Source organism: Gadus macrocephalus, chromosome 13, assembly GCF_031168955.1.
Source record: "Gadus macrocephalus chromosome 13, ASM3116895v1".
Classification (NCBI taxonomy): domain Eukaryota; kingdom Metazoa; phylum Chordata; class Actinopteri; order Gadiformes; family Gadidae; genus Gadus; species Gadus macrocephalus.
In genome coordinates this window covers 10,020,999-10,045,741 of record NC_082394.1, presented here as the reverse complement: position 1 = coordinate 10,045,741, position 24,743 = coordinate 10,020,999, and the positions used below count along the sequence as shown (strand labels likewise).

Here is a 24,743-nt window from a genome sequence, read left to right as displayed (position 1 = left end):
CACACTGTAGCGATGCAGAAATACAAGTTGTAGGCAAACTGGCAAGCAGCATTTATACCTTCAACATTTATTTAGGAATGCTTTATGCACAAAATATAAACGGTTAACATACAATCTGGCGTATTCACTTCTGGCATTTTACAAACATTAAAGACCAAAATGCATATCATTTTAGTATAAAATATACACAAATTGTACTGTCACAATGTTTTTTTCCCATTTCAAAAGCACCTTTAAACAAATGCAAAGCTGACACGATAGGATAACACGCATATTGAAACCAATGTGATTTTGCAACAGCATTTGGCAGTTGATTGTTTTGATCCATGAACACACCTTAATTTAAGTTATAAACAGTTCCTTAATTGACCCAACCCTTGTGCTGTAACATTGAGATTAGACCAGGACATAACTTGGTGGAATCTGAAAAAATATATATTCACATGGTCTTTTGATGAACCAGTATAACCCTGCTTTGAAATCTAAAAGTGCAGTTATTCAATGTCCTAACAACTCCCTACTTTGTGCTGGATAGTTTGTGAGTGGAACGTTGGCATCAGATTCAGAACCAAAGTTGGCAAAGAGATTGGCACATGTTTTCTTCACAGAAAACAAAAACAAAAGGCACATTAGCAACAGTTGGTTTTACAGAAAAAGAAAAAAAATACCTTCATTTTAGACAATATAGAGTTTTTATCTCAAAAAGGTTGCTGGTTTATAAAAGACATGTTTCTTTTATATCTAAATACACTTCAAATCATGCAAAATGAATATGCAACAATATAACTGATGTTCTGTGTATGTCTTTTTAGGTGCTCCATTAAACAATTAAAATATTTATACAAATGTAGGGCCATATCATGTATGTTTGTATGTATCTAGCAATGCAGAATTGTCAGTTAGAATCCAAAAGGCAAATTATTTACTCGATTGTGGAGAATTTCACTTTTGATACAATACAAATAGTAGCACAAATAATACTATGTGCCAAGACATAAATAGCACTTGCATATTTGCACTTAGAAAGGAAGTCAAAAAACAATAATACAAGATGAAAAAAAGTGTACAAGCATAACATACTGTGGTCGGTTTATATATACTTTATACTAGCTAATCCTTCCCTGTGAAATATGATATCATCAACTTTACAAATTACACTATAGACCAAAAATAAGTTAATCAGTCTAGGCTGCCTCCCAGTATGACATACTTATTATTTTTGTCGACTTATGAAGACATATTGCACACATCTCTCCCACATACATTTAAATGTTATTTTTAATGATACATGTAGTATAAAATGGGATCCAATTGCTCAGTGGGCGTGTGCGGGTTTTCGTTCTGTAATTTTGTCCACATTTAGCCTTTAGACTGGCCTAAGAAGGGGGTCAATAAGAGTTTATTCTGCCAAAAAACGGATTGCATCTAAAAGACACATTTAATCCTCATTCCTCCTGCTTGATATGAAGAATTCCCAAGTTAAAATGGGATGTGATTAAACAGAGTGTATTGTGTATTGATAATTTAGGATTTGAACATCAATAGTATTCTTGAATAGAAATGATTGCATGGCCACATGGAAGTTGTCCATGTATTTTTCTGCTTTTCGTCCTGCCAGAAGATGCCAGAACACTAGATCTCAGTTAGCCTGACCCCATCTATGTTATAGACCTATAGGTCTCACACAAAACGTGGAGTAAGTAAACAACACGTGTCTCAATAGTACTTATTAAAAAATATATGTCTATGATAAAGACGATGATATGACACCATTTGCCTTTGTAAACGCTGACAGAAAATTTGTATCTTCAGCTTTGATATTGCAATCTCGTATTTATTGAAGCAAAAAAAAAAGGTATACAATTTCTTTCTCCAAACGGAAAATATTTTGTGCCAATGCGTGCTTGTGTACTATTTACATGCCAGGTGGAAGAGAAAATGGTCTGGGGATCCTGGCTTGATCCAATGCCCTTCAGTCTGTTCCCAGTTTGGCAATCAGTTCATCACAGATTTTGGTCAATTCTTCAATCTCCTGATTCTGTGGGAGACGGGGGAGAGGGTTATCCACATATGAAGACTTCAAAAGGAATTGTTGAGTGGAACACGTGGATAGGAAAAAATGTGGAAAGATAGAGAGAGACTTTCGAACCGTGCCAGACTGTAATTAAAGGCCAGCAGATGTGTTCTTTTCGACGGGGAGTTCTACTACCTTTTGCTGGACAGCTCTCTCCAGGGAGTCCACCTTCATCTGCTCCTTTCTCAGGCTGGCTCCCAGGGCCACGCCCTCAGAGGCAGCCTTGGTCCTCACCTGGGCTATCTCCTCGCTGGCCCTGCGGAGAACACAGGGCAAAGAAGATGGTACACTTGTGGCCATACGTGGGACATGACTTCAAATAAATGGTACGGACGACACCATCGTAAAAAGTGGAGAAATTGCATGTTCATTTCTTCCAAAAATATTTAAAATGATGAATCATTAAAAGTTGTTTTTTCTGAGGAATCATTCAAAAACTTTTTCCCTCATTACATTATCAATTTTCTTAGCCCTATCTAGATTTAAGGACCAAGATAGGGCATAGGGTAGTGTGGGCGAAGGATAGTGGATTATTTAATGTGTCGTGATTCTGGGTTCGATCCCCAATGTCTGCTACCTACCTTATAGCAAGTCGCCCGACCCCATACCTGCTCTTAAGCTACCTATATCCAATGTACTTTGCTTTCAATGAAAAGCATCTCCTAATATGTTAGCAGATGTTTAAAGATCAGTTTTGGTCAATCTGTTCAAACTAATCACCTACAGGATATGGTGTAACCGGTGAGATCTTCCGGTCTAAATCTCTCTTACTTGTCGAGTTTCTCCTCGGCGTGGATCTTGAGTGTGTGGTACCGCTGCTCCTCCTGCTTGACCCTCATCAGGTACTCCTGCGCACACTTCTTCAGCAACTCCTCGTTCTAGGGAGCAGAGAAACGGGTCCCTTAGCTCTCGGTGGAAGGATGACGGCTTGTGCTAGTTCGTCGACGGCGACCTGACTTAAACTTGGACTGACCTTCTTGAATCCCTCCAGGACCGTCTTGAGGTTCTCGTACCTCCTGAAGAGGTCGGAGAGGGAGCGCTCCACAGAGTTGAGGTCGGCCATGGCCTGGTCCCTCTCCATGGTCAGCTGCCTGACCGTCTTGTTGCCAGACAGGGACTTCTGCTGCTGTTCATCCTCTGGTGACGACCAAGCACAATCACAACCGGTGAGAAATCCCTGATTGTTAATGAGCATGACTACTACTACTAATAATAATAATAATAATAATAATAATACATTTCATTTAGAGGCGCCTTTCAAGACACCCAAGGTCACCTTACAGAGCATATAGTCATCATACATTTTTTAAAAAACAAGACATTGTGGAAAAAATAAATAAATAAAATAAATAAATAAACATAAGCAATAAGAAATAAATAAAAAAACAAAAACAAGACAAAACAAAAAAAAAAAAAAAAATCAAAACAGTGATCAGTTAGACGTTGTGTGCGAGTTTGAACAGGTGAGTTTTGAGTTGTGACTTGAAGGTTGTAATGGTGTCTGACTGTTTTATGTGTGGGGGGAGGGAGTTCCAGAGCCTGGGTGCTGAACAGCTGAATGACCGGGCACCCATTGTAGTGAGTCTACTGAGATACTGTGTTTAGTGCGACGGCTATCGCAAAACAGTGGGATAAGCGTCACATATATGGAATATTGAGAGAGTGAAGAACATGATATTAAATGACAAATTAAAGATCTATGTCATAGATCTGCATCAAATTACATTTTTACACGTGTGGATAGAATTTCTTTTAGCATCTGTGAAGACTTAAATTGTTATACTGGTCAAGTGTGCTTGGATTTGATCACCTAACCTAACCTAATGAGATAGGTAACAGATAGAAAAGGATACAGTACGTCACATGGATGATTGTCAACATTGAAAAATATGCTATAAAAGGAAATATTCCACCAGGGGGCGACATTACTCACCAATCATCTGTGCAACAGCTCTCTCATATTCTGCAACTATTTTCCTGTAAAGAAAACATATCCCCATATAGTACAGTCTTCAATATGTTATTTGTTTTAAATTACAATTGCATATATAAATACTAAATATTTTCAAACATTATTTTTTAAAAAACAAACCCTAGAGCCATGAATTGAACTGAATGTGAGAGATCCATACCTCATCTCCATCACCTCTTCTCGGCTCTCCTCGTACCTCCGTTTCCAGTCGTTGGCCTCCATCTCCTTAGTGATGATCTGATCCAGGACAAAAGAAAAGGTTAGCTTATTAGGTATCAACTGCTTGGAGAAGGCGTGTGTGTTTGTGCGCGTGCATGTGCGTGTGTGTGTGTGTGTGAGATGATGACCCACCTCCTCCCTGATGAGGGTGAGCACGGCAGCCTTGTCCATCTCACTGAGAGGCAGGCCGTCCTGGGTGAAGATCAGGGTGTCCTGGTCCTCGCTGGACGGGACCTTGGGGAGCTGCTTCACAGGGAGATCCTTGCTCTGAACATCAGAGTTGACAAGAGGTAAACCGTTAAAACAAGGGACTTGGTGTAAACAGAATAGTAGAGAAAAGTAGAGAGAAAATAATTTTTCTTATATATGTAGATCTAAGTATCTAAATCTAAATATATTGCATAATATTGAAATATAGCTAAATGATATGTCAAAGAATATTTTTTATATACATTTTTTTAAAATGTGTGTTAATGAGGCAGTACATGACATAGTTATGGAACCTACTATTTGGCGTTTCAGACTGCAGGGGTCATCATCCTCCAGGATGTCTGATGTTGTCATCTTGGGCCCTACAGACAAGCCAAGTGGGTATGAAACTAAGGGTAGACATTTCTTACATTATTTTTTGAATATATCCTTTTGAATGCCATTTCATTGGATACCATAAATACTAATGTTAAAAAATATCAAAAGTACAAGCTTGTTGCATGGCACCAATTCCCTGAGCTTTATACAATTTCAAAAACAACTCTTATCCCACACAACCTTTACTTGGTCTATTCCCTCTGCCAGTACACCGCCTAAAGCCTCCAGAATTAGACTGAATGAGACTGTGATTCATGGATGCGTGTTGGTACATCAGTATCAGATTCCGATTATATAAGCGTCAGTTCAACCTTAACTAAAATCCCAGCAGCACGCCTAATTTCTGTGTGTACCATCTAATCATTCGACCATGATCTGACGGACCACAGCAGAGCCATACTGTAAATACCATTGGTGATGGTGATGTCACTGCTGGGCTGAGTGGTGACCAGTCCTTTACTGCATTGTGTGTCCGCCTTGTCCTCCTGTAGGTCCGCCGTCTGACCCATGATGGCGGTGGAAGCTAGCTTCTCCTCATCCGTGGCGTGATGGACTCTGTGAGTCATGTCTGGAGCCACAACAATAACCTCATCCTCCTCCTGCAGACACATTCGAAGACGTCAACGGTCCACTCAACCACATCAGGTACCTTTCCAATGTAAACATATGTTACTAACAAAACAAGTATCCTAACTTAACTAATACCCACACCACCTCTCTAACCTAATACCTAAACATAACCACCAAGCTAAACTAATACCTAAACCACCTCCCTGACCCAATACTTCAACTCATCCATCTAAATATTCTAATACCTAAACTTCCTACCAAGTAGACCTAAATATCTATAACCCAATACCTAAACCTAGCCAACTCTCCAACCTAATTCCTATACTGAACCAGCTACTTATACCTAAACTTCCTACCCTACTACCTGAATATGTAGAACCTAATACCCTCTCTCTAAACCAATGCTAAACAATTTCAACCATAATGCAAACACAAGCGTGTGTGATTAGGGGTGGGAGGTACCGTCTCCCTAATGGGAGCTGAGTCAAAGTGAGTCTGCATTGAAACCAAGAACACTGCAGAGCTGGACACACGGATGCTTATCTCAGCTGCGTGCGTGTTTGGTTGGTTGCCTGCGTGGTGTATTTGGGTGGGTGCCTGCGCAGTCTGTTTGGTTGGGTGCCCGCGTGGTGCGTGTGCGTGTGTGTTCAGCTGAAAGTCCACCTTACTGCAGTGACACTTGAACACTTTTTATTACTCAGCGGCATTCTTTCCTCCCACACACACACACACACTTACACACACACACTGACACGACACATACACAAACACACTTTACCTGACTGAAAACATCAGGGACCGAGGTTTGATTCTCAATGTTCTTGGTCTTGCAGGCGTTCCTATAAAAAGGCAGCACAAGAACAAAAGTATAACTAACTTGTCAAGTGTTTCCACTAAACAATATCAAATTGAAATACAGATGCAGGGGAGCAGGTGTGAGAGAGCGCAGACAGCCAGTGAGAGAGAATGACAGAGTGCAGAAGGCATTGAAAGGCTACTTACAACGGAAAACAGAAAAGCTTGGCCCGCTCAGAGGTCCTGAGGACAGCAGAGTGGAGGAGGAGGAGGAGGAGGAGGAGGAGGAGGAGGAGAACCAAAGCAGGTGGATAGAGGCAGGATGAAGAAAATAATGAAGGATAGAGGGATGCAGAAAGTGATGGGAGAGAGTGATGGGAGGAAAAGAAAGGACGGAGAGGAGAGAAACGAGGGCCAGTGAGTGACGCGGCGTGTTAAGATACTTAAAATTAGAATCATGGGAATGTCTCGCCTTGAACAGGCCCGTGTAAGCTGAGAATAGATGTACCATCGGAGCTGTGGACAATTAACAGTCTATATATATTTATAAATATGTAAACATATAAACACTCGGAATAACATGCACTAACTGTTTGGCATGCTTACAAGGATTGTTTTCTGGTGCAGGGTCTCAAAAGTAGGCCAGAGGCTTTGTTATTTGTGGTTGAGCAGTTAGGTTTCAGCTCTCCATACAGTATGGCTAGCTCAGCACACCGTGCTTCTATGGGGCATTTAAATCAAGGGACGGCACAAACTTACGTGACTGACCGCTCCTTGTTTTTCTTGGGGAGTTGTCTGACTTTCTTCTCTGGCTGAGGCGTCGCTTTCTCCTTGGCCACTTCGGTGACTTTGTTCTCGGGCGGAGGGGCCCCCACGGTGGGCTCCTCGTTGCTCAGTCCCTTGGAGGGCTTGAAGGGGTCCACAGAATCGTCAAAATTGTCCGGATCGAATTGATAGGAGGACTTGGGAGGCGTGGGGGAGCTGCCCACTGCGCTGTTGCTCCCGAAAGGATTGAAGTCGGGGTCGTCCCACTGGCTTGGGTCAAAGGTGTTCTTCGACTTGGGAATGGGAACGTCGTCCAGGCTCCCGGGGTCCGACGCCGTGATGGATGCAGCCGCTGCTGCTGGCTCAGGGGCCGGCTCCAATACCGGCTTGGGAACCTCGTCGGATACTGTGGGTTCTGGGGCCGGTTTGCCGGAACCTCCCGCTACCTTGGGTCTTACTTTCTTACCGGGGACTTTAGTGGCCGTCTTCCTCCCGCCTAGCCTCTTGGGGGGTGGCTTCGAGACTTCCCCCTCGTCCAGACCAAACTCCATTTTCACAGCCTTGGCCTCCACCGGCATCTCTGGCGTCTCCGCCGGCATTTCCGCTTCTTTGACCACGGGCTCGGACGCGGAGCCGATGGGCTCTAGTCTGGGCCGGAACGCGGGGTCGCAGGGCGGGGGCGTGTTCTGGATCTTGGATCCGCCGCTCATGAAGGGGTTAAAGCTGTCGTCCAGCTGATCCGGGTCGAACTTGTAGTTGGCCTGGGGAGGCTGAAGCTCCGCCTGCTCGTCCTCGCGGGGGGTCTCATCCCGCGCTGTGTTCATCTTCAGGGGCGTGAGCTTGGGCTTAGGGGCCGGTGTGGTCGGGGGGGGCTCCGTGTGGCTGAGGGGGCCGTTGAGCCGGGTTTCAGGGTCAGCGGCGGGGAGGGTCTCCGCAGGTGGGTCTGGATGCCTGCTGCCTGGAGGCCCACTGGCCTCGGTGGAGGCCTCCTCCGGCTCTGTGTTCGTATCTGGGGCTGGGGCATCAAATACTGGGGCTGGGGCAGGAGCTGGGGTTGGGGCATCAAATACTGGGGCTGGGGCAGGAGCTGGGGCATCAAATACTGGGGCTGGGGCAGGAGCTGGGGCATCAAATACTGGGACTGGGGCAGGAGCTTGGACTGGGGCAGCGAATACTGGGACTGGAGCTGGAGCTTGAACTGGAGCTTGAGCTGGTGGTGGAGTCAGAGGTTGAGCTGGTGGAGCTTGAGCTGGTGGAGCTTGAGCTGGTGGAGCTTGAGCTGGTGGAGCTTGAGCTGGCAGAGCTTGAGCTGGCGGAGCTTGAGCTGGTGGAGCTTGAGCTGGTGGAGGAGGTGGCGTTGGCTCTCGGGGCGGTAATACAGTTTGAGTTGTGCTTGGTTCATCTAATATTTCCGGCTTTTCCTCGGTCGGACGTGTGTCTGGGGCTCTCGCGGAGGAGGCCGAGGTATGGGGGGTTCTCTCCTCTGGTTCTTCCTCCTTCTGGGTTTGGATTTTGATGTCCAGCGCGGCAACCAGTGCAGCCGCCGGCTCGTCTTGACCCATGACCCCGAGTAATGGGTCCTCTACACCCGCAGGTATGGTAACTACCAGGTGTTCTTCTGGTTCCCAATCTGGAAAGGACCGGAGAAGAGACAAACACCAGTCAGCACAGAAGAAGTAAACCATTGGACACCAAAAGTAATTTTGTGCCTTTAAGAATCTGCTGTTTGTGGGGTCTGGACAATCAAATCTAAACATAAAGTCACTGTGTGTGTGTGTGTGTGTGTGTGTGTGTGTGTGTGTGTGTGTGTGTGTGTGTGTGTGCTGAACGATTAATCGAATTCAAATCAAAATCGCGATGTTATAGAACGCGGTATGCAAATCGCAAAGGCTGCGATTAAAAAAAAAAAAGAAAAAAAAAAAGTGATTTGTTACCGTTACTGACTGGAAATCGGTACGATTCATTTATTTTTATTTTACAATTCAATAGTTAAATAAAGAAGTTTATAATATAAATGAATCTCAACACATCGGCGTGGCCTAAAGGAAAGAGCAGTTTTTAAGTTGACTGCTTCCAATGTTGTGTTGGTCATGCTAAAGAATGATTTATTTATTTTTTGGTGAATAATACCCAACATAAGGAACTTAATAATTTTAAAAATCGCACATTAAATTGCAATATTGGTCAAAAGAATTGCAATTCGATTATTTCCCCAAACCTTTCAGCCCTCGTTGAAGCAGCCTCACCTGGCGGTGTCTGATTGGACTCTGGGGCTGGGTGAGGCTGCACACCTGTTGCCCATTGAGTAATCAGTGTGCACAGGTTAGACCAGCCGTCACCCCACACACTCAGAGAGAGAGCTCCTGCATGGCAGTGGAGCGCCCTAGCCATCGGTATTAAAACGTATAATAAACCGGATTTAACACCACCACCCTGCGTCCTTTGTTTAGATGAGCCCAAGAAAAGTCGGGCAGCCACCGAGGTGGCGTGTAATAACGAACATTTCTGATGTCACCATGGCGATGTTTTACATTAAATATAATGTCGATTGGAGATAATGGTAGTGGAGGACAGTATGATAACCGCACTGTACAGTATTAAAATAAAATGTATATTTTTGTGTGATGAGCAGCAGAACAGCAGACAGACTGTAGTAAATAACACCAGGAGAGGGCCACAGAGATGACAGCATATTCCACCACGTCTGTCATTCTCACCACTTTCATGCGATATTATGTTGCTAGGAGACGAAAGACTGCCTGGCTTATTTATATCCACATCAATGCGGCACATCGTGTTAACGACAAAGCACAGATTTGATGTAGAGAATTTAGATGTGCTCAAACATGCCTATATACAGAGAACTGTTCAAAGAAAAACGGGCTTTGTTATAAGCCTGTCTCACAATATAGGGTGCTTTTCTTTGACCAACGATGTCTTCCTCTGCTTTGTCTGTGAATGTGTAAGAAGTGATAAAACGAGTCCTGGGTGTGCGTGCACGAGAGATGTAGAGAAGGAGAGAAAATGAGAGGGAGAGTGGGAGAGGGACGGCATGGGAAAAGTAAATGACATATCTGAGGCTAAATCTATTTGTAGAATTACTTTCATGAAAACTAATCTTTGGTCAATTATCTGATCACTTTTGTCATTCAAATTTGATTATCTCTAAATCAATTGAACATTTGACCGTCCCATCATATTCACTACAACAACACTGTCCCAATGAGACTGTGTGTCAATTAACCAAATCTCAAGACCAATCATTAATGCATGTCTCTTGCAAATGGATGGATACTTGCTCGTAGGTATTCAAACTGTAACCATTGCTTCCCGGGGGGGGTTAGTGATTACAAGCACACTGCTGATGTGGGTGTGGGTGCGGAGCCTTTCAGGTGAAACACTGAGACAGCGCTGAGCTATCTAAACCACATTTACAGGTTGTCTGTTCTGGAGCGCGCCTTTTAGTTTAGTCATGAGACGAGCTGGCTAGCAACGGTGTGTTTACGTTAGAGAGACTTCTGGAGATGGGCGACAGTTACCCAATTCTCCCTGTAACGACACACACACACACACACACACACACACACACACACACACACACACACACACACACACACACACACACACACACACACACACACACACACACACACACACACACACACACACACACACACACACAGGGCTCCTCAGCTTCATGAACCACATGTTTACATCTCAGGATCCTTCTTACTCTTCTGCGCCAGCGGACAGTAGAAATCCACAGTCTTTCTCACTCACTCACACACGGCCACATATATATTTCTCAATTCACCTCTCCAACCCTGGCTGTGTTCTAGAAACTGAAGGCAGTAAGAGAGGGGACTTCGGAGTGGGGGACCCCCTGAAGCACACTCAGTCAGACGGAACAATACAAGGTCACAGCTTATGTCTGACCTGTGGAATTCCAGGGCAAAGGACACTACTACCACAGGATCCCTTTGGCTCTGCCTCCCAGTGTAACGGGGTCGATCTGATCTGAAACACTGGAGGGGGAGGGGGCCCTACCACTACCACAGAAGCCTGTTGGCCCCTCTCCTCCAATGTTTTTAGATTACATAATGACACTCATGATTACATCATCACAACCTGAGGACTAACCACTCAGAATGGATTCTAGGGACACTTGTCGAGCAGGCCTTATTTTCTCGTGCCATTGTTACCATTGGTTCATATGATGACGGACTACAATGTCTTTGTGTCTTAAGATATCTGTGATGGTGAATAATGAGCTATTCATATAATCTGGACCTATTCGTGCAATCTAGTAGCACTGTTGAGATGTCTCAAACAAGGCACACATAATGCCTGGAATTTACATAATAATAATAATAATAATAGAGTGGATCACATGCAAACTCCCACTCCCGCCTGGGTAGGACTACAGCGCCGGTTCACACACAGAACTGTGCCCCGGGGAGCGGAAAGAGATTTGGTGCCTGGCTCCAGGGCAAAGGCAGTGTTTACCTTTTCTCTTTAAGGAGTGCTTTGTAGCGCAGCCCCGTTGTCTCCCGGTCGGGCTCTCTGCCACATGCACACACACGTGAACCAACGTGGCTGTCCAAGGCCGTGCCCAGGGCTACCACTGAGATCCTTGTTGCCGTGGCAACAAGAAGTTATCTTCAAGAATTGCGTGCATTCAGGGCTGCTGACAATTCTTTCTCTCAACGCTTTTCTGCCCATCTGTTGGATTTCCTGCCAGTGTATCTTTCCGTCCTTTTGAGTACCTGTCTCTCTGAACTACCTGTCTACCTGTTTTTGCATATCTCTTTATTTGAGTACATTTTATTGTGTGTCTGTTTCTGTGTGCGTACTTGTATGATTGATCTGAGTGAGCTACTGATTAGTGTTTGCGTGTGCGTCCGCCTGCCTGCATGCGTGCGTGTGCGTCCATCACGTGTTCCTGCGGGGCTCCCACCTGTGTTGCCTGCATGCGTGTTGTTGTTCTCCAGCTCTCTTGGTGAGGGGGGTGCATGGACTGGAGTGGCTGCTTCCGGGGTCTCAAAATGGCCCTCTGAGTCAGAGCTGTTGTCGCCACGGGCAGCCAGAGAGAAACGAGAGAGAGGGGGGAGAAAGAATGATAAAGAGAGTATGTTTCAGAAAGAAAGAAAGAAATAGAGGAAATAGAAAGGGATCCCTGGGTTTAGTATTTCCAAGTTAAATCAACAGTAACTTACAGTACCAGAATGAACCATAAACATTATCAAGAACATATGGTATTAAACTAAACCACAAGAGCAGGAACAGTAAACTGGATATTGCCATGAAAAGGGAATCACTTTAGGGGGAACGATACACCTATTTCATTATTTAATCCAGAATTGTATATTCAATTGTTTTAATCAGTACAACCCTCTACGATCAGAGGTACACAACAGACTTGGTTTGCTGTTACGGATAAGCCAAGACATACAGTACATGCCTGTCTGCTTGTCAAATAGGTCAGCATTCAGATGAGTTTGACAACATTTGTATACGTGTAAAAGAGGAACAGAGAAAAGGCAACAAATGATAAAGAAACGTAGTAAGAGATACACCGTTGGATCTGAGCTGGTTATCTATTCTCAATGGTGATAACCCCAATCTGTTGACCAAAGTGGGCGGTTAATCATTACACCTTGTTTTTTTAAAAGAAGGCTGCATTGTTTTTAATCACGCCACCGTTTACATTATAACGTTTATTAATGTCTACTGCAGTCATAGTTTGATAGGAACCTGTGACCTGAGATAGCTAGGAGATGAATAGGAATTTATTTTAGGTGCACATCGCTGAAACATTGATTCACCGCCAGTGTCAGTCCCCACTATTATGTTCAGTATGCATCTTCATTTCTGAAAAATTACTGATGATGAGCCAAACAAAGACATCACACAGCCTGTGTGTTTGCTAACCATTGTTCATAGTCTCTGTGTGTGTGTGTGTGTGTGTGTGTGTGTGTGTGTGTGTGTGTGTGTGTGTGTGTGTGTGTGTGTGTGTGTGTGTGTGTGTGTGTGTGTGTGTGTGTGTGTCCATGCTCATTTGTATCTGCCCATGGTGTTAAAGTGCAGTTGTAGTGTAAACAAGAGTGTCCCTCCAAATGTAAAAGAGAAACAGGAAAGCGCCCTCTCACGCTGTATACTAAAGATCAACTGACGGAGCGCAAACAGAGAAGTACATCACATCCAGCACAATAAAATAGCTTTAGAACTGCAAATGCATGCTATACTTCAAAAGGCACTGGGGGAATGGGTTTTTGCCATGAATTTGAAATGACTTATGTCCCTCCACAAGAGGCAGATGTCGTCTAGACGTCAAAGCAAAAAGAAAGGCACACTAACAACACATAAATTCAATCCAGCTCTACATTATTGTTTCCCCAACTCCACAGGTGAAAAGGAAAAAACACTCACTCATAAGACAACAAAACAATACAACCCAAAGAAACACACACACACACACACACACACACACACTCACACACTCCTCCAGACAGTGAAAGCCCCTCTGTTTTTAATCCTTGAGGCCAAAAATGCTGCCAAAACACTCGCCTGCTGCCTTGAGATCTCTCCTCCTCCTCCTCCTCTGCTCTCCGCCTAAACTCTCCTTCGTACTCTCCTTCCTCTCCTCCTCCCTCCTCTCCTTCCCCATCTTCTCCTTCTCCACCTCGCACCGCCGTCCACGTCCACTTGGCCCAGGACACCGGGGACAGCCAGGACATGTCTTCTCTTCTGTCTTCGCGCTCTACTCCTCGTCGTCGGTTCGTGTGAATCACGCCTGATTGGTTCACAGCCCTGGCGTGTTGTTTTCCTGTGTACTTCCTTCCCCCCTCGAAACGGCCAGCATGTTAAGGTTCTTCACATCCTCCACAGCGAGCTTCTCTCACAGCGCTGCCTCCTCTTGGCTCTCAGACAGCATTTCCCTCCTAAAATATGTTTTTCTTCTCGTCTTCAGGTTATGGATGCCTTCTTGAAATGACAAAGACTTTGACTGCTTTCTCTCTCTCTCTCTCTCTCTCTCTCTCTCTCTCTGAAGGACCTCCTTTCTTTTCTGGTCACGTTTCCTCTCTCTCGCTGCCTCTGTGGCAGAAAACCACAGCACTGATCAGCTGGCTTCCAAAAAGCACAACTCTCTTTCTCTCTCTCTGAGCATCTCCCAGCCCCTCCTGCTAAACTCCCCGGACTGGTCCACTGTGAGGGAGACCACGGGGGAGGCAGAAAGCCTGTGTCTCTTGAGAGGCTGTGCCTCAGCCTGGAATGAGCCCCGCTAGATTCCCCCCACTGTGGTTTGAGGAATGGTATGTTCCAGCCGTGGAGGCTCTTGCAATCTGAAGCAAGCGAGGAAGGGAGAGAGGGAGAAAACAAACAGTGGAGGGACGAAGGAGGGAGGAGGGTTGAGGGAGGAGGGAGGCTGTACTGGGGGAGCTCCAGGTTTTTACTACCCCGAGAGCGGTTAGGAATGTGGGGCCGGATCTTAACACTCTCTCCCCCCCCAACCCCAACCCCCAGGCTGTTTAACTGTTAACTGTGTTGCTCTCGCTGCTGGTTCAGTGGCATGCATATCAGACCTGGGGAACTGGTTCTGTGGCATAGCCACCAAAAAAGCCACCTGACGTGAAGTATCTGCTATGAGTCAACATCCATGGTAAATGAGAGACAATCGATCAAAAACACTACATGCCACTTAAAGAGTCACACTAACGTTATAGTGAAGCCTCTAAAGATGAACAGGAACTGAATGGGAAGTCAAGGAAGTCCAAATTATGTATCCAAATAACAGACATTCATATGGACGGAGCTCTCATCCTACCAGAATTAGCCTCCCCCCCATGACCAATAAGACATTCCATAATTACCAAGACAGCAAGGTTCTTCCATTACGCCTCTGTAGCACATGACCAAACCTTCGCCTACCCTACATGATTCATCATGCTACATTAGCACACAATAACACATAGCAGCATGTGGGTTATTTTATATCGTTTGCAGGGAGACACGTGAGCTCCAGTCTGGCTCAGATGTTCCACATCATGGAGCAGGAGATGAGGGCGGAGGCCCTCTCTTGTCATGTGCCGTGTGGGTTTTGGTGGAGCTTGGGGCCTTTACCACTGATATATTGGGCCGCTCGTGGTTTAGATGTAATAGAAGAGGAGGGGGCTCCCTGGATCTACCCCCTGTGTTTACTGTCTTGTTTGCAGATGTTTCAGCGATATGAGACGTTGCAACGCCCGATTTCAACACTTTTTCAGAGTGTCAGAGAAAACCCAGCCACACCTCAGTAGTCACATGCAACCGAAGGGTGGAAATTACTTTCACCTATGCCGACATGCTCAATCTGAGACTCTTTGTCTCTTTGTTTAGGGAATAGCCAAATACTACACCAACTAAACAAATTATGCTAATCGCTAGAAACGCTGAATTAGCAAAGAGTCTGTGTTCTAAGTGAAAGATAGCTCAATGGATTCCCTTTAATAAGACTGTGGGCCTTGTTTCAATGGGGTCACTGTTAGTAGGAGTCTGCATTACTACTGTCAGCCAGGAGTCTTGGCGGTCATTGGCAGCAATATAACATAACGAGCATCATAGCAACACAACACTCAGACTTTCAAATGGGAAATGTTTCTAAAGCCGACCGATACTGGATTTTTGGGGGAGATGCCGATACCAATATGAGGGAGCAAAGGACTCACGTATCTACTTTTATTCTAAATATATATATATCTTGGTATCCTGGGGGTTGAGCACCTCCTTAGAATTTGCTGCTTACCCCCCAGCAATGCTTCGGGTCACAGCAACATCGTATTAATACCCAGAGCTAAAGGAACCAATACCTGTATTGGGAGGGGCTTCTAACTTTCACACAGAACATGATGTCAAACTGTTAGTGTTATCAGTGTTTACATGGATGTGCTCAGTCAAAGCGTTTAGACTAGAGGTTCAACCACCACAGTAGAGGATTTATAAGAGGCAATTACATTCAGAAATCGACAACATTTCTAAAGTTTTCATATCAGCCAACAGATACACCGATACCGATGTATCTCTGATAGATCCGCCAACCGACTTATCTGCTGGGCTCTAGTTTTTGGCTTCACCAATAATCAATATAAATGCTTTAAATCGTATGAATCGATTATGATTCATGTTTTAAGACTTGGTTGACCTTTTGCTGCTCAGTATAAACATGAAGCAGGCAGTAGTCACTACATTTAGGGTGTCTCTGGGGTCATTGTATGCTATTGTGTGTGTGTGTGTGTGTGTGTGTGTGTGTGTGTGTGTGTGTGTGTGTGTGTGTGTGTGTGTGTGTGTGTGTGTGTGTGTGTGTGTGTGTGTGTGTGTGTGTGTGTGTGTGTGTGTGTGTGTGTGTGTGTGTGTGTCTCTCCATACAGGAGAGAGCACCTCTTCCCTTTCTTATCACCAACACCCCAGCAGTACATTTGCGTTTGCCGTTCCATTGTGTGACCAAAGCAGAACTAAACATGGAGAGCTCGAATTTCAAACAGAAGGGGAAACTGATAGATGTTATATAACAGAAACAGAACAGAAACACCAGGAAGAAGAAACTGGAACCTGACAAAAAAAAGAGGGAAAACAATCACTTTTCTTAGTTTAGCTTCACAGGTTTATAGCGGCCTACACATTACGTGAGCACCTATATTTCTTGGCAGCTTAGATTTCAATGGTGACACAGTGTTATACTTCCTCTAAATAGATTTATTTAGCACAGCAGCTCTGAAATAATAGCCATTAACAGCACAGCTCATTGGATTGAAATGTAAATGTTAAGACAACAAATGTGCTGATGGCAATAAATCAACAGCATAGCATATCCACCTGAGTAACTATGTTAGAGAATAAAATACTTGACAACACTCAGGCTGAATTGTTAAATAACAGCTATTTTAGTATTGCCAGAAATAGGCAAAGACATGAGATTTGTCTTACTGAATCAACTGGCCACCCCTCTCTGAACATTGTTTGAAAGGTTGAATGCTGTGGCTGTGAGAGTTAATAGTTATGGATGAGTTGGAAGGGTTGCCGGCTCTATCTAGTGGTATCAGAGTGTATTACATATTGTGTTATTTTACATAACCAACGTTTTCAAGGAAAACTAGCCCCAACCCCAATCACATTGGAAGGATATGAATAAGAAAGGCGCAACAGAAAAATGCTATAAAATAATAAAAAAAGAATAACTAACAGATATGGCCATAACCTTGGCAGACCATCAATTGGAGGAAGTTGTGAGGATATTACCAAAGGGCCTTCAGGCCAGTAGGGACAGCACTGTAGAAATAGTATTGTAGCTTCTAGTTCATTATTCTATGGCGTAGAAAACGACATGGAGTAAGCTATGTAACAATGATATAGCATGCAGACTCTTTTTTGTCCTTACATGTAGGCTACATAAAGTTGCAAATCATTAATTACAATATAAACTTTTTGAAAGCCTATATTTTATAGACTCAGAGTTGGGTTGGAAACTGCTTAATAGCTAAACCACTATTCCTCTTCACCCAGGTGCAAGAGTTGACTAGCTCATTGGCTAATATGAAGATTTCTTCTTACGGGAACACTGCATCATACAAAGGTACACATTGGCTAAATACCTGTATGTACTTACATTTAAAGACACACTTTGAACCTTCACAGAGTAGTCATTAGATTAGATTTCTTTATTGTCCTTGTTCAACAGAGTTAATCAACGAAATTTGGTTTAGAGCATCACCACTGGCATAGTATATAAATATAAATATATTAATAAATAAATGATAAATAAATAAATAAATAACAATAATAACATGAATGAGAATGTAGTAATAACTGTGAAAATATACATAAATGTCCATTTATGTGTATTGGAATTTAGCTCAAATAAATATTCAGAGTAGGAGACGCAGGATAGAGAATCGGCCACTGGGAGGCAGTAATGACTGAAACTACACAACTAAACCCGGGAGGAAGAAGAACTAACTTAATGACGTAGTTAGCCAGAAAATGGCGGTCATGAAAACGACGGACTGTAAAAAATTCACCTGTTATAAGTGTAACTGTCTAATTATCCTCAAAACTTGTACCAGGATGTATCGAACGTGCAAGATGGTTACACGATGTTTATTTTCAACTTGCAGGTTCATTTTCAACGGGGGCTGAATGAAGATTTACTGTTAAGCAGAGTAAAACGGAGTGGAGGTAATCAATGGTAAGACCATCGTTACAGACCCATACCAGGAGCAGCGGTTGTAATAACATGAGCTGTCTTGTATTTTAGTATAATCGTATATAGTTCAGATGTATTATCTGCTTGAATTGATTGCTTGATTTGAATTTTCCCCCTCTTTGTCTTTGTAATTAAAGTTTTGGCCTGTTGCCCTGGTTCTGAAAGGTTACAATGGAGAAAGGCTCACAATTTGCCATGTGTGTCCATAATATGTCCTAGTCGTAATAATGGAGACCCCCGAAAACAACGTGGAAAGAGACAACGAGTCAGGTGTTGCTGAGCTTCAACTGAAAGTAGAATTCCTAAAGCAAGAACTTCACGATTGCAGAGCTGAGTTGGCAAAGTTACAAAAACAACTGAGTCACTCTGAAAGACTGCAGAAAAACACAGACAACTACAACGAAGACCTGAGGAAACAGGTAGAGCGCATTTAACGTAGGAAACGATTAATGGTCAGTTAAGGTGATCATCACAGTGAATGTAATTTCCTGACGCAAGAATGTCTTGCATCCTGGTGCTCTTTACTAAAAGGTTGACCAGCTGAGCGCAGAGATTCACCAGAGAAAGAAGAAAGACAAAGACAGAATAGACTGTGAAACTCAGACAGAAGAGTACACCTGGTCTGAAACCGGTGTGTATGCGATTCTTTGTTTGTTGTGGTCATCATAATTAGTAGCATTGAACTAACGAACGGAATCTTGACAATACTAACTTGTTTTGGAATTCATCTTTACAGATTATTACAATTACTACTATGGGAACAGCTATGAGAACACAGAGGCTACTGATGTTCAGGGTCCTACGGCCACTGCGGGACAGGACCCGTCTGAGGCCAACGAGGCCCCAGTGGTTCCAGCTGCCTCCGAGGCTGTCCCAGAAGTGACTGTTCAGCCAGACACTCACACCGCACCAAAGACAGAGGTATGTTGTTTTAGACAAGGCGTTTACAAATGATCGTAATATATTTGTATGAAATTATTATTATTTACAATAAAATACAAGTATTTTAGAAGACACTTTAATACAGAACCCACACTTTGAAATAGCTGTTGCACATTCAAATCACATAGCTAGATGATTACGGAAGCTGCATCACAAACAGTGAATATCCGTATCATAATTATTTGAAGGGTTGCTGTTATTCCCTAAAACTGCTTTTATTCCTTCCTTCTCAGGGTGGCGAGGGGGGCTCCATAGCAGACATGCTGAGGGCTACCGCTGAGCAGGCCATGACCCAGACGGGCTTCGTGTTTGACGAGACCACCGGCATGTACTACGACCACAGCACGAAGTTCTACTACGACTCGGTTGGTTACACATTCAGTATTATTGTTCTACATTTGAGACTTTCTTGAGTAGATGGTTGAGAAGTCCTTGGCTTTTATGCAACGCTCACTGGTTTCTTATGATTTTGCATCCCATACCTTCCAAAGTTTCATGCCTCTCAGAAGGGGTGCACTTAGTGTGTATGACAGTACTAATAGTTATTAAATAGTTAGTAAACTAGGCCAATATTTTCTCTCCCTCAGGCTAGTCAGCTGTACTACGATAACAACACGGGCATCTACTACTGCTACGACGCAGAGAGTGGGCGCTACCAGTTCCATTCGAAGATAGAGGTGTTACCTGCACACACTGATGCAGAGCCAGGCCAAGACCATAAGCCTGCGGAGAGGAAAGGGAAGACGTCCAAGAAGGGCACCAAGAAAGCCTCTCAGCCGAATCACAAGGTATGCAGACAAAGGGGGGACATAATGCTTACTTATACAACAGCATCAGAGCCTGGTGGGTCAATAACGGTTCAGGGGTGTGCACTACTTTTCAAAAAGGCACACATCTGTCTTTTAACAGTTCTGAATCACTGGCTTAAAATCCAACATTAACAAAAGCGTACTAAATATCGACCTTTCGCTTTTTCCCTGACAACGCAACAAAAAAAGTGTTGTATGTTTCTCTGTATTCTTGTTTTTTTGTTCTGCAAAATTGGACGACAGCTGGCTTTTGTTTCAAAGTTCTTTTTTTTTATTAAGGGGCATGTGGTCCTTCTTTTTTTGGTCTCAGTCTTCAAATGATCAAGCTTGTGTCCTATAGACTCAGAGTTTGGGTTGGAAACTGCTTAATAGCTAAACCACTATTCCTCTTCACCCAGGTGCAAGAGTTGACTAGCTCATTGGCTAATATGAAGATTTCTTCTTACGGGAACACTGCATCATACAAAGGTACACATTCAATTTAATAATCAAAGAATGTGTTAGAGAATAATAGGTTGAAACGGTAGTGTCACACTACACTACATTGTGCACCTGGTAAAAACATCAACAACCACAGAAGTCAGTTACTACATTATTACACATTACAAATGATTTCAACATATTGTTACGCAATACATCGATCACAAATCTCGGGGAAGAATCTTATTTTACACAACGGTGGACCACGACACGCTTCGTTTGACCACTGAGACCATTGAGAGGCAGACGTTTCGTAGAGACGCGTTAGAGAAGCCAGCTTGTCGTCCCCCGTCGGTGGCGGCTTAACGGAGATGGTAACCTCGGGGGTGTTGGTGGCTGTCTGGGGGCAGGAGCCGTCGTACGAGGGCATCAAGCTAGAGGAGGAAGACGAGTGGGTGGAGCGGCGCCCGGCCAAGCGGAGCGCCGCCCTACGGAAACCACGGCCGCAGTCTTCCAGCCCCGACATATCCCCGCGCCGGAAAGACTCCTCGAGGTCCCGGCAGGAGAGGAAGAGGCCCGCCGCGAAGAGGAAGAAGCAGAAGAGCGGCTCCCGCTCCCGCTCGGACGACGAGGGCAGCGCCCGGAAGAAGAGGAAGAAGTCCAAGTCGGAGAAACACAAGGCGAGCAAAAAGAAGAGCAAGAAGAGTAAGAAGAGCAAGAAGAGCAAGAAGAGCCGAGGCTCGGACAGCGACGACTCGGACGGAGACAGCGAGCCTGAAGAGGGCGAGCTCACCGAGACGGAGGGAGAGAGGGAGACTAGCCCCTCCCCGTCGTCATCGTCCTCCCCCGCGGGGGGCGAGGCCGAGTCGGACATGGAGGCCGAGGGCCAAGAAGGTGAGAGATTGGGGCTGAAGATCAGATCAGGGCGTTTAACAGACCATACACACACTCATACACAATATCAGCTCAGTTGTCAACAGATACATTTCTGTTGAACCTGGTTATTAGTTTAACAGTTATTTTATTAACGTTTCTCTTTCTTGATGTAAACAGGGAATAAGCGCTTACTCCGTTAGCATCCCTCTTGATATGCACAACCATCTGAAGAGTAAACGTTCCAGGTGTTGATCATGATCTTGTTTTGTGCCCCCTTAGCAAAAACAGACATCTGGCCACCTTGTGTGAGGGTGACTGTGGTGAGGTCCCCGGTGCTCCAGGTGGGCACGCTCTTCATCATCACAGCAGACGCCCAAGCCACCATCGGCAGGTGGGTGACCGCAAAACTGTAGCCTCACACAGCCAGCCCATATTCTCTTAGCTCTTTAGGTCTAGAAAGTCTTGACGACCTCAGTGTTGGTGAGGGCCACAGTCAGTCAACCTTATTCTGCAGCTGATTTGATGAGCATCAATCCTGAGTGACATATTTGCAATGTAAACACCATAAGCAAACATTACCACTACTCAAAAAGTGAACGTTCTCATTGACGTATAAACGTCATGCGTTCAGATAAAACAAATTCCAGAGCAGAATAAATATTATTACATTGATAAATCCATTTTCCAAAACAACACTTCTGAAATTCGTGATATCTTCATCACTCGCTGGGGTTTGCTGATCATGCAAGTTATCTTGTTTGGAGCATAGCTGCCAGGGTCAGGCTGGTTCCAGACTAGTTCAAGAAAAAAACTGGAGCTGTGCTTGTGAGCTACAGGCTGGCTTCGCTACCAATACAGGGCAATCCAGTGAAGGGCAACATACACAACCTTAATCCATGATTCAATAAGAATGGTCATCAGGATGTCAATCAAGACCTCGCCCCTTAATGCAAATATTCATTTTCCGTTGCAGAGAGAAGGATATGGACCATGCGATACGAATAGCCGAGATGGGAGTCAGCAAGGTATTCTACACAGTTCAACCTTCCTCTGAAGTGTGGGGTGTGTAATCTGCCTGGTGGTAATGTGGCTGTTTTACTTCTGTGCTTCCAGTGCCACGCAGTGGTCTACTTTGACCAAGACCAACAATGCTACATGCTGGTGGACCAGGGCAGCCAGAACGGAACCGTGCTCAACGGGAACCGAATCCTGCAGGTCAGTCCACAAGAAAGCCCTGCTGTTGATCCATGTTCCACATTATACAAATGCATATAAATAATGCCATGGGTCTTTGCACTAACCTTTTGCCTAAATAAATCCCAGCCAAAGATAAAGTGCGAGCCCTGTGCACTGACGCACGGGGACGAGGTGAAGATGGGGGAGACGGTGCTGTCCTTCCACATCCACTCTGGGACTGACACCTGCGACGGCTGTGAGCCCGGCCAGGTGATGGCCCACCTCAGCAAGCACAAGAGGGCGGTGACGCCAGGTAAGACACTAGCATCAGGGCTGCAGCTCTCGTCGTATCTCCTGCTCCTCCACACTGCTCTACATCCATAGCTCCTTTCAGTAAAACAAAGGGTAATAGGATAATGAAGGGGATGTCTGGATCCCACTGGAAATGTACTAGGTTCAATCCCCAATGTCTGAAGGCTTCCTGAAGGCACCCTTGAGCAAAATGCATAACCCCTACCTGCTCCTTAACGTGATATAAAGTCACTTTGTCTGTTAGATGTATGCAGAAGATGAAAGATGAGTTTAAGTTGTTTTTTGTTTAGTTGTAGTTAGAGTATGTGTTAGTTTACAGTCAGTGTCATGTTTAATGTGAAGACTGTGTACTGATTATCTGCACTGATTTGAGGTAGGCGAATTAACTAAAGAGTCATTTTGGCTCGGATGTGTGTTTTGCGTTCCAAGTTCCCATCGGCCCAATCAAAGAGGAGAAGGAAGTCCTGCGACAGAAGGAGTTGCGGCAAATGAAGGCTAAATATGGCCTCAAGGTCAGTGCAATCCTACAGCAAATGCCACGTTGACATAGCCTTACTGTCGCGCCATCGACAATCCATTCACCACTGTGCACCGTGGTCTCTCCTGTATACAGAGCAGTGAGTTTGAGGAGGCCAAGGCCCTGAAGAACCCCCGGTACCAGGACCGGGCCGAGAGCCGCAGGCAGACGGTGGGCAGCGACGGGACCTTCCAGCGGGACGACGCGCCGGCCTCGGTCCACGTGTACGCATGCTTCTCTTTTATGACTTCATCTGTATCTGTGGCCCAAAACCTGAGGCAATGGGAATTCAATCATTCTTTGTTTTTTGTAAACATTTGGCTTTTAAAGGGAAATCAGTGATGTCAATAAAGGCCGGAAGATGTTGGAGAAGATGGGCTGGAAGCGTGGAGATGGACTGGGCAAGCAAGGGAAGGGAATGAAAGATCCGGTAAGACTGTTTGAAAAGAGCAAGGGCGGGTCTTTTTCAAATGAAAGGGTTATTTTTTTTTTGCTATTGTGCGTCTCGGAGGAAATTGGTTCACTTCCTCTTCCTTTTTGTTTTCTTTCCAATTCTTTTCCGCCACACAAGATCCAGCTCAAGGTCAGGAAGTCAAAGTCGGGTCTGGGAGCCGGTGCCGTCGTTTCCGCGGAAGACGCCGCACTCCTCGCCCCATCCAGGTCCAGCAGTAACTGGCAGAAAGCCCGCGAGAGGTTCGCTGACACCTGCCAACCGGGGCCGCCGGTGGCCAAGGAGAGGTCCCCCAAAGCCTGGCTCAAAGCAGAAGACCCAGCCACCACGGACCCACAACCTGAAGACGGCCCCCCAACGCAGGGGAGCGGATAAGCTGTGATAGACAACGCAAATTAATCCCTCAAGCGCCAAATAAATGACATTGAGTTGGGACGAGAGGAGCGCGTTCCATCTGATTTTATGAGTACGGCAATGGCTTGTAAAACGACTATTTCCTGGTAACCTGACAAACCTGCTGCCACTCTGTTTACTTTGCATACGGTCTCTGCAGCTGTCTTGGGCAACCGTTAGTGTCCTTAGTGCTTGTCCTGTGTTTTTTTAACTGAGTGTATTCAGTTATTTTTTTTATCGTGAAATGTATGATCATTGTGCTATTTTCTCACTGCCGATTCTAAATGTCCATATATACATTTTCAGACCAGAACTATGGTTGAAGGATTAATTTAACTGGTGTCACAACCTCAATAAAGGTTTCTGTTGCATTCAGCTGTAATGTGTGGATAGCTGAAGTGTGTTTGTGAAGCCAAGCCCACAGAGGGTAGAGCTTCCACGGGTCTTTCTCTCAGAAGACAGGAATGGCATGAAGCACTTGTTGACATAGAGGGGATGTATTTCTCAATGACCTCAGAATCTGATAAGGAAGCCGGTTGCAGAACTGTTTTGGGTTGCTAAGCAGTAAATCTATAAAAAAGAAAAACTACAAATGTCACGAGTTATTTTTATGAAGATTATTTCCAAA

The 24,743-nt window shown here is 44.7% G+C and overlaps 2 protein-coding genes across 7 annotated transcripts in view; one reads left to right on the top strand and one right to left on the bottom strand.

Annotated features, from left to right (window-relative positions):
• Nucleotides 1-47: 47 nt before the first annotated feature.
• The window catches only part of tacc1 (transforming, acidic coiled-coil containing protein 1), a 30,215-nt gene continuing 5,519 nt past the window's right edge, over nucleotides 48-24,743 (bottom strand). For 2 of the 4 annotated variants that reach the window (XM_060069685.1, XM_060069684.1), the window contains exons 2-15: nucleotides 11,941-12,047; nucleotides 8,302-8,613; nucleotides 6,978-8,211; nucleotides 6,426-6,461; nucleotides 6,202-6,262; nucleotides 5,263-5,452; nucleotides 4,773-4,837; nucleotides 4,398-4,532; nucleotides 4,207-4,283; nucleotides 4,008-4,051; nucleotides 3,048-3,211; nucleotides 2,846-2,952; nucleotides 2,210-2,330; nucleotides 48-2,038 (exon numbers count right to left, since the gene is read on the bottom strand). In XM_060069685.1, coding sequence (XP_059925668.1) covers nucleotides 1,973-2,038; nucleotides 2,210-2,330; nucleotides 2,846-2,952; nucleotides 3,048-3,211; nucleotides 4,008-4,051; nucleotides 4,207-4,283; nucleotides 4,398-4,532; nucleotides 4,773-4,837; nucleotides 5,263-5,452; nucleotides 6,202-6,262; nucleotides 6,426-6,461; nucleotides 6,978-8,211; nucleotides 8,302-8,545 — 2,544 coding nt within the window. In that variant the 5' untranslated portion in view covers nucleotides 8,546-8,613; nucleotides 11,941-12,047 and the 3' untranslated portion in view covers nucleotides 48-1,972. Of the gene's footprint in view, nucleotides 2,039-2,209; nucleotides 2,331-2,845; nucleotides 2,953-3,047; nucleotides 3,212-4,007; nucleotides 4,052-4,206; nucleotides 4,284-4,397; nucleotides 4,533-4,772; nucleotides 4,838-5,262; nucleotides 5,453-6,201; nucleotides 6,263-6,425; nucleotides 6,462-6,977; nucleotides 8,212-8,301; nucleotides 8,614-11,940; nucleotides 12,048-13,550; nucleotides 14,274-24,743 lie in introns of those variants that run through there. The other 2 variants (XM_060069681.1, XM_060069683.1) reach the window with 2 other exon arrangements.
• aggf1 (angiogenic factor with G patch and FHA domains 1) lies at nucleotides 17,571-24,493 on the top strand. 3 transcript variants are annotated; one of them, XM_060069687.1, is made up of 16 exons: nucleotides 17,571-17,589; nucleotides 18,131-18,201; nucleotides 18,439-18,638; nucleotides 18,751-18,850; nucleotides 18,956-19,140; nucleotides 19,395-19,526; nucleotides 19,749-19,949; nucleotides 20,801-21,284; nucleotides 21,546-21,657; nucleotides 22,240-22,291; nucleotides 22,380-22,481; nucleotides 22,590-22,755; nucleotides 23,184-23,266; nucleotides 23,368-23,495; nucleotides 23,602-23,701; nucleotides 23,843-24,493. In XM_060069687.1, exons 3-16 carry the CDS (start codon nucleotides 18,447-18,449, stop codon nucleotides 24,095-24,097), a joined length of 2,292 nt encoding a protein of 763 aa, XP_059925670.1. In that variant the 5' UTR covers nucleotides 17,571-17,589; nucleotides 18,131-18,201; nucleotides 18,439-18,446; the 3' UTR covers nucleotides 24,098-24,493. The 3 variants fall into 3 exon arrangements, with proteins under 3 accessions (XP_059925670.1, XP_059925669.1, XP_059925671.1); XM_060069686.1 differs by lacking the exon at nucleotides 17,571-17,589 and adding an exon at nucleotides 17,945-18,045; XM_060069688.1 differs by lacking the exons at nucleotides 17,571-17,589; nucleotides 20,801-21,284 and adding exons at nucleotides 17,945-18,045; nucleotides 20,369-20,438.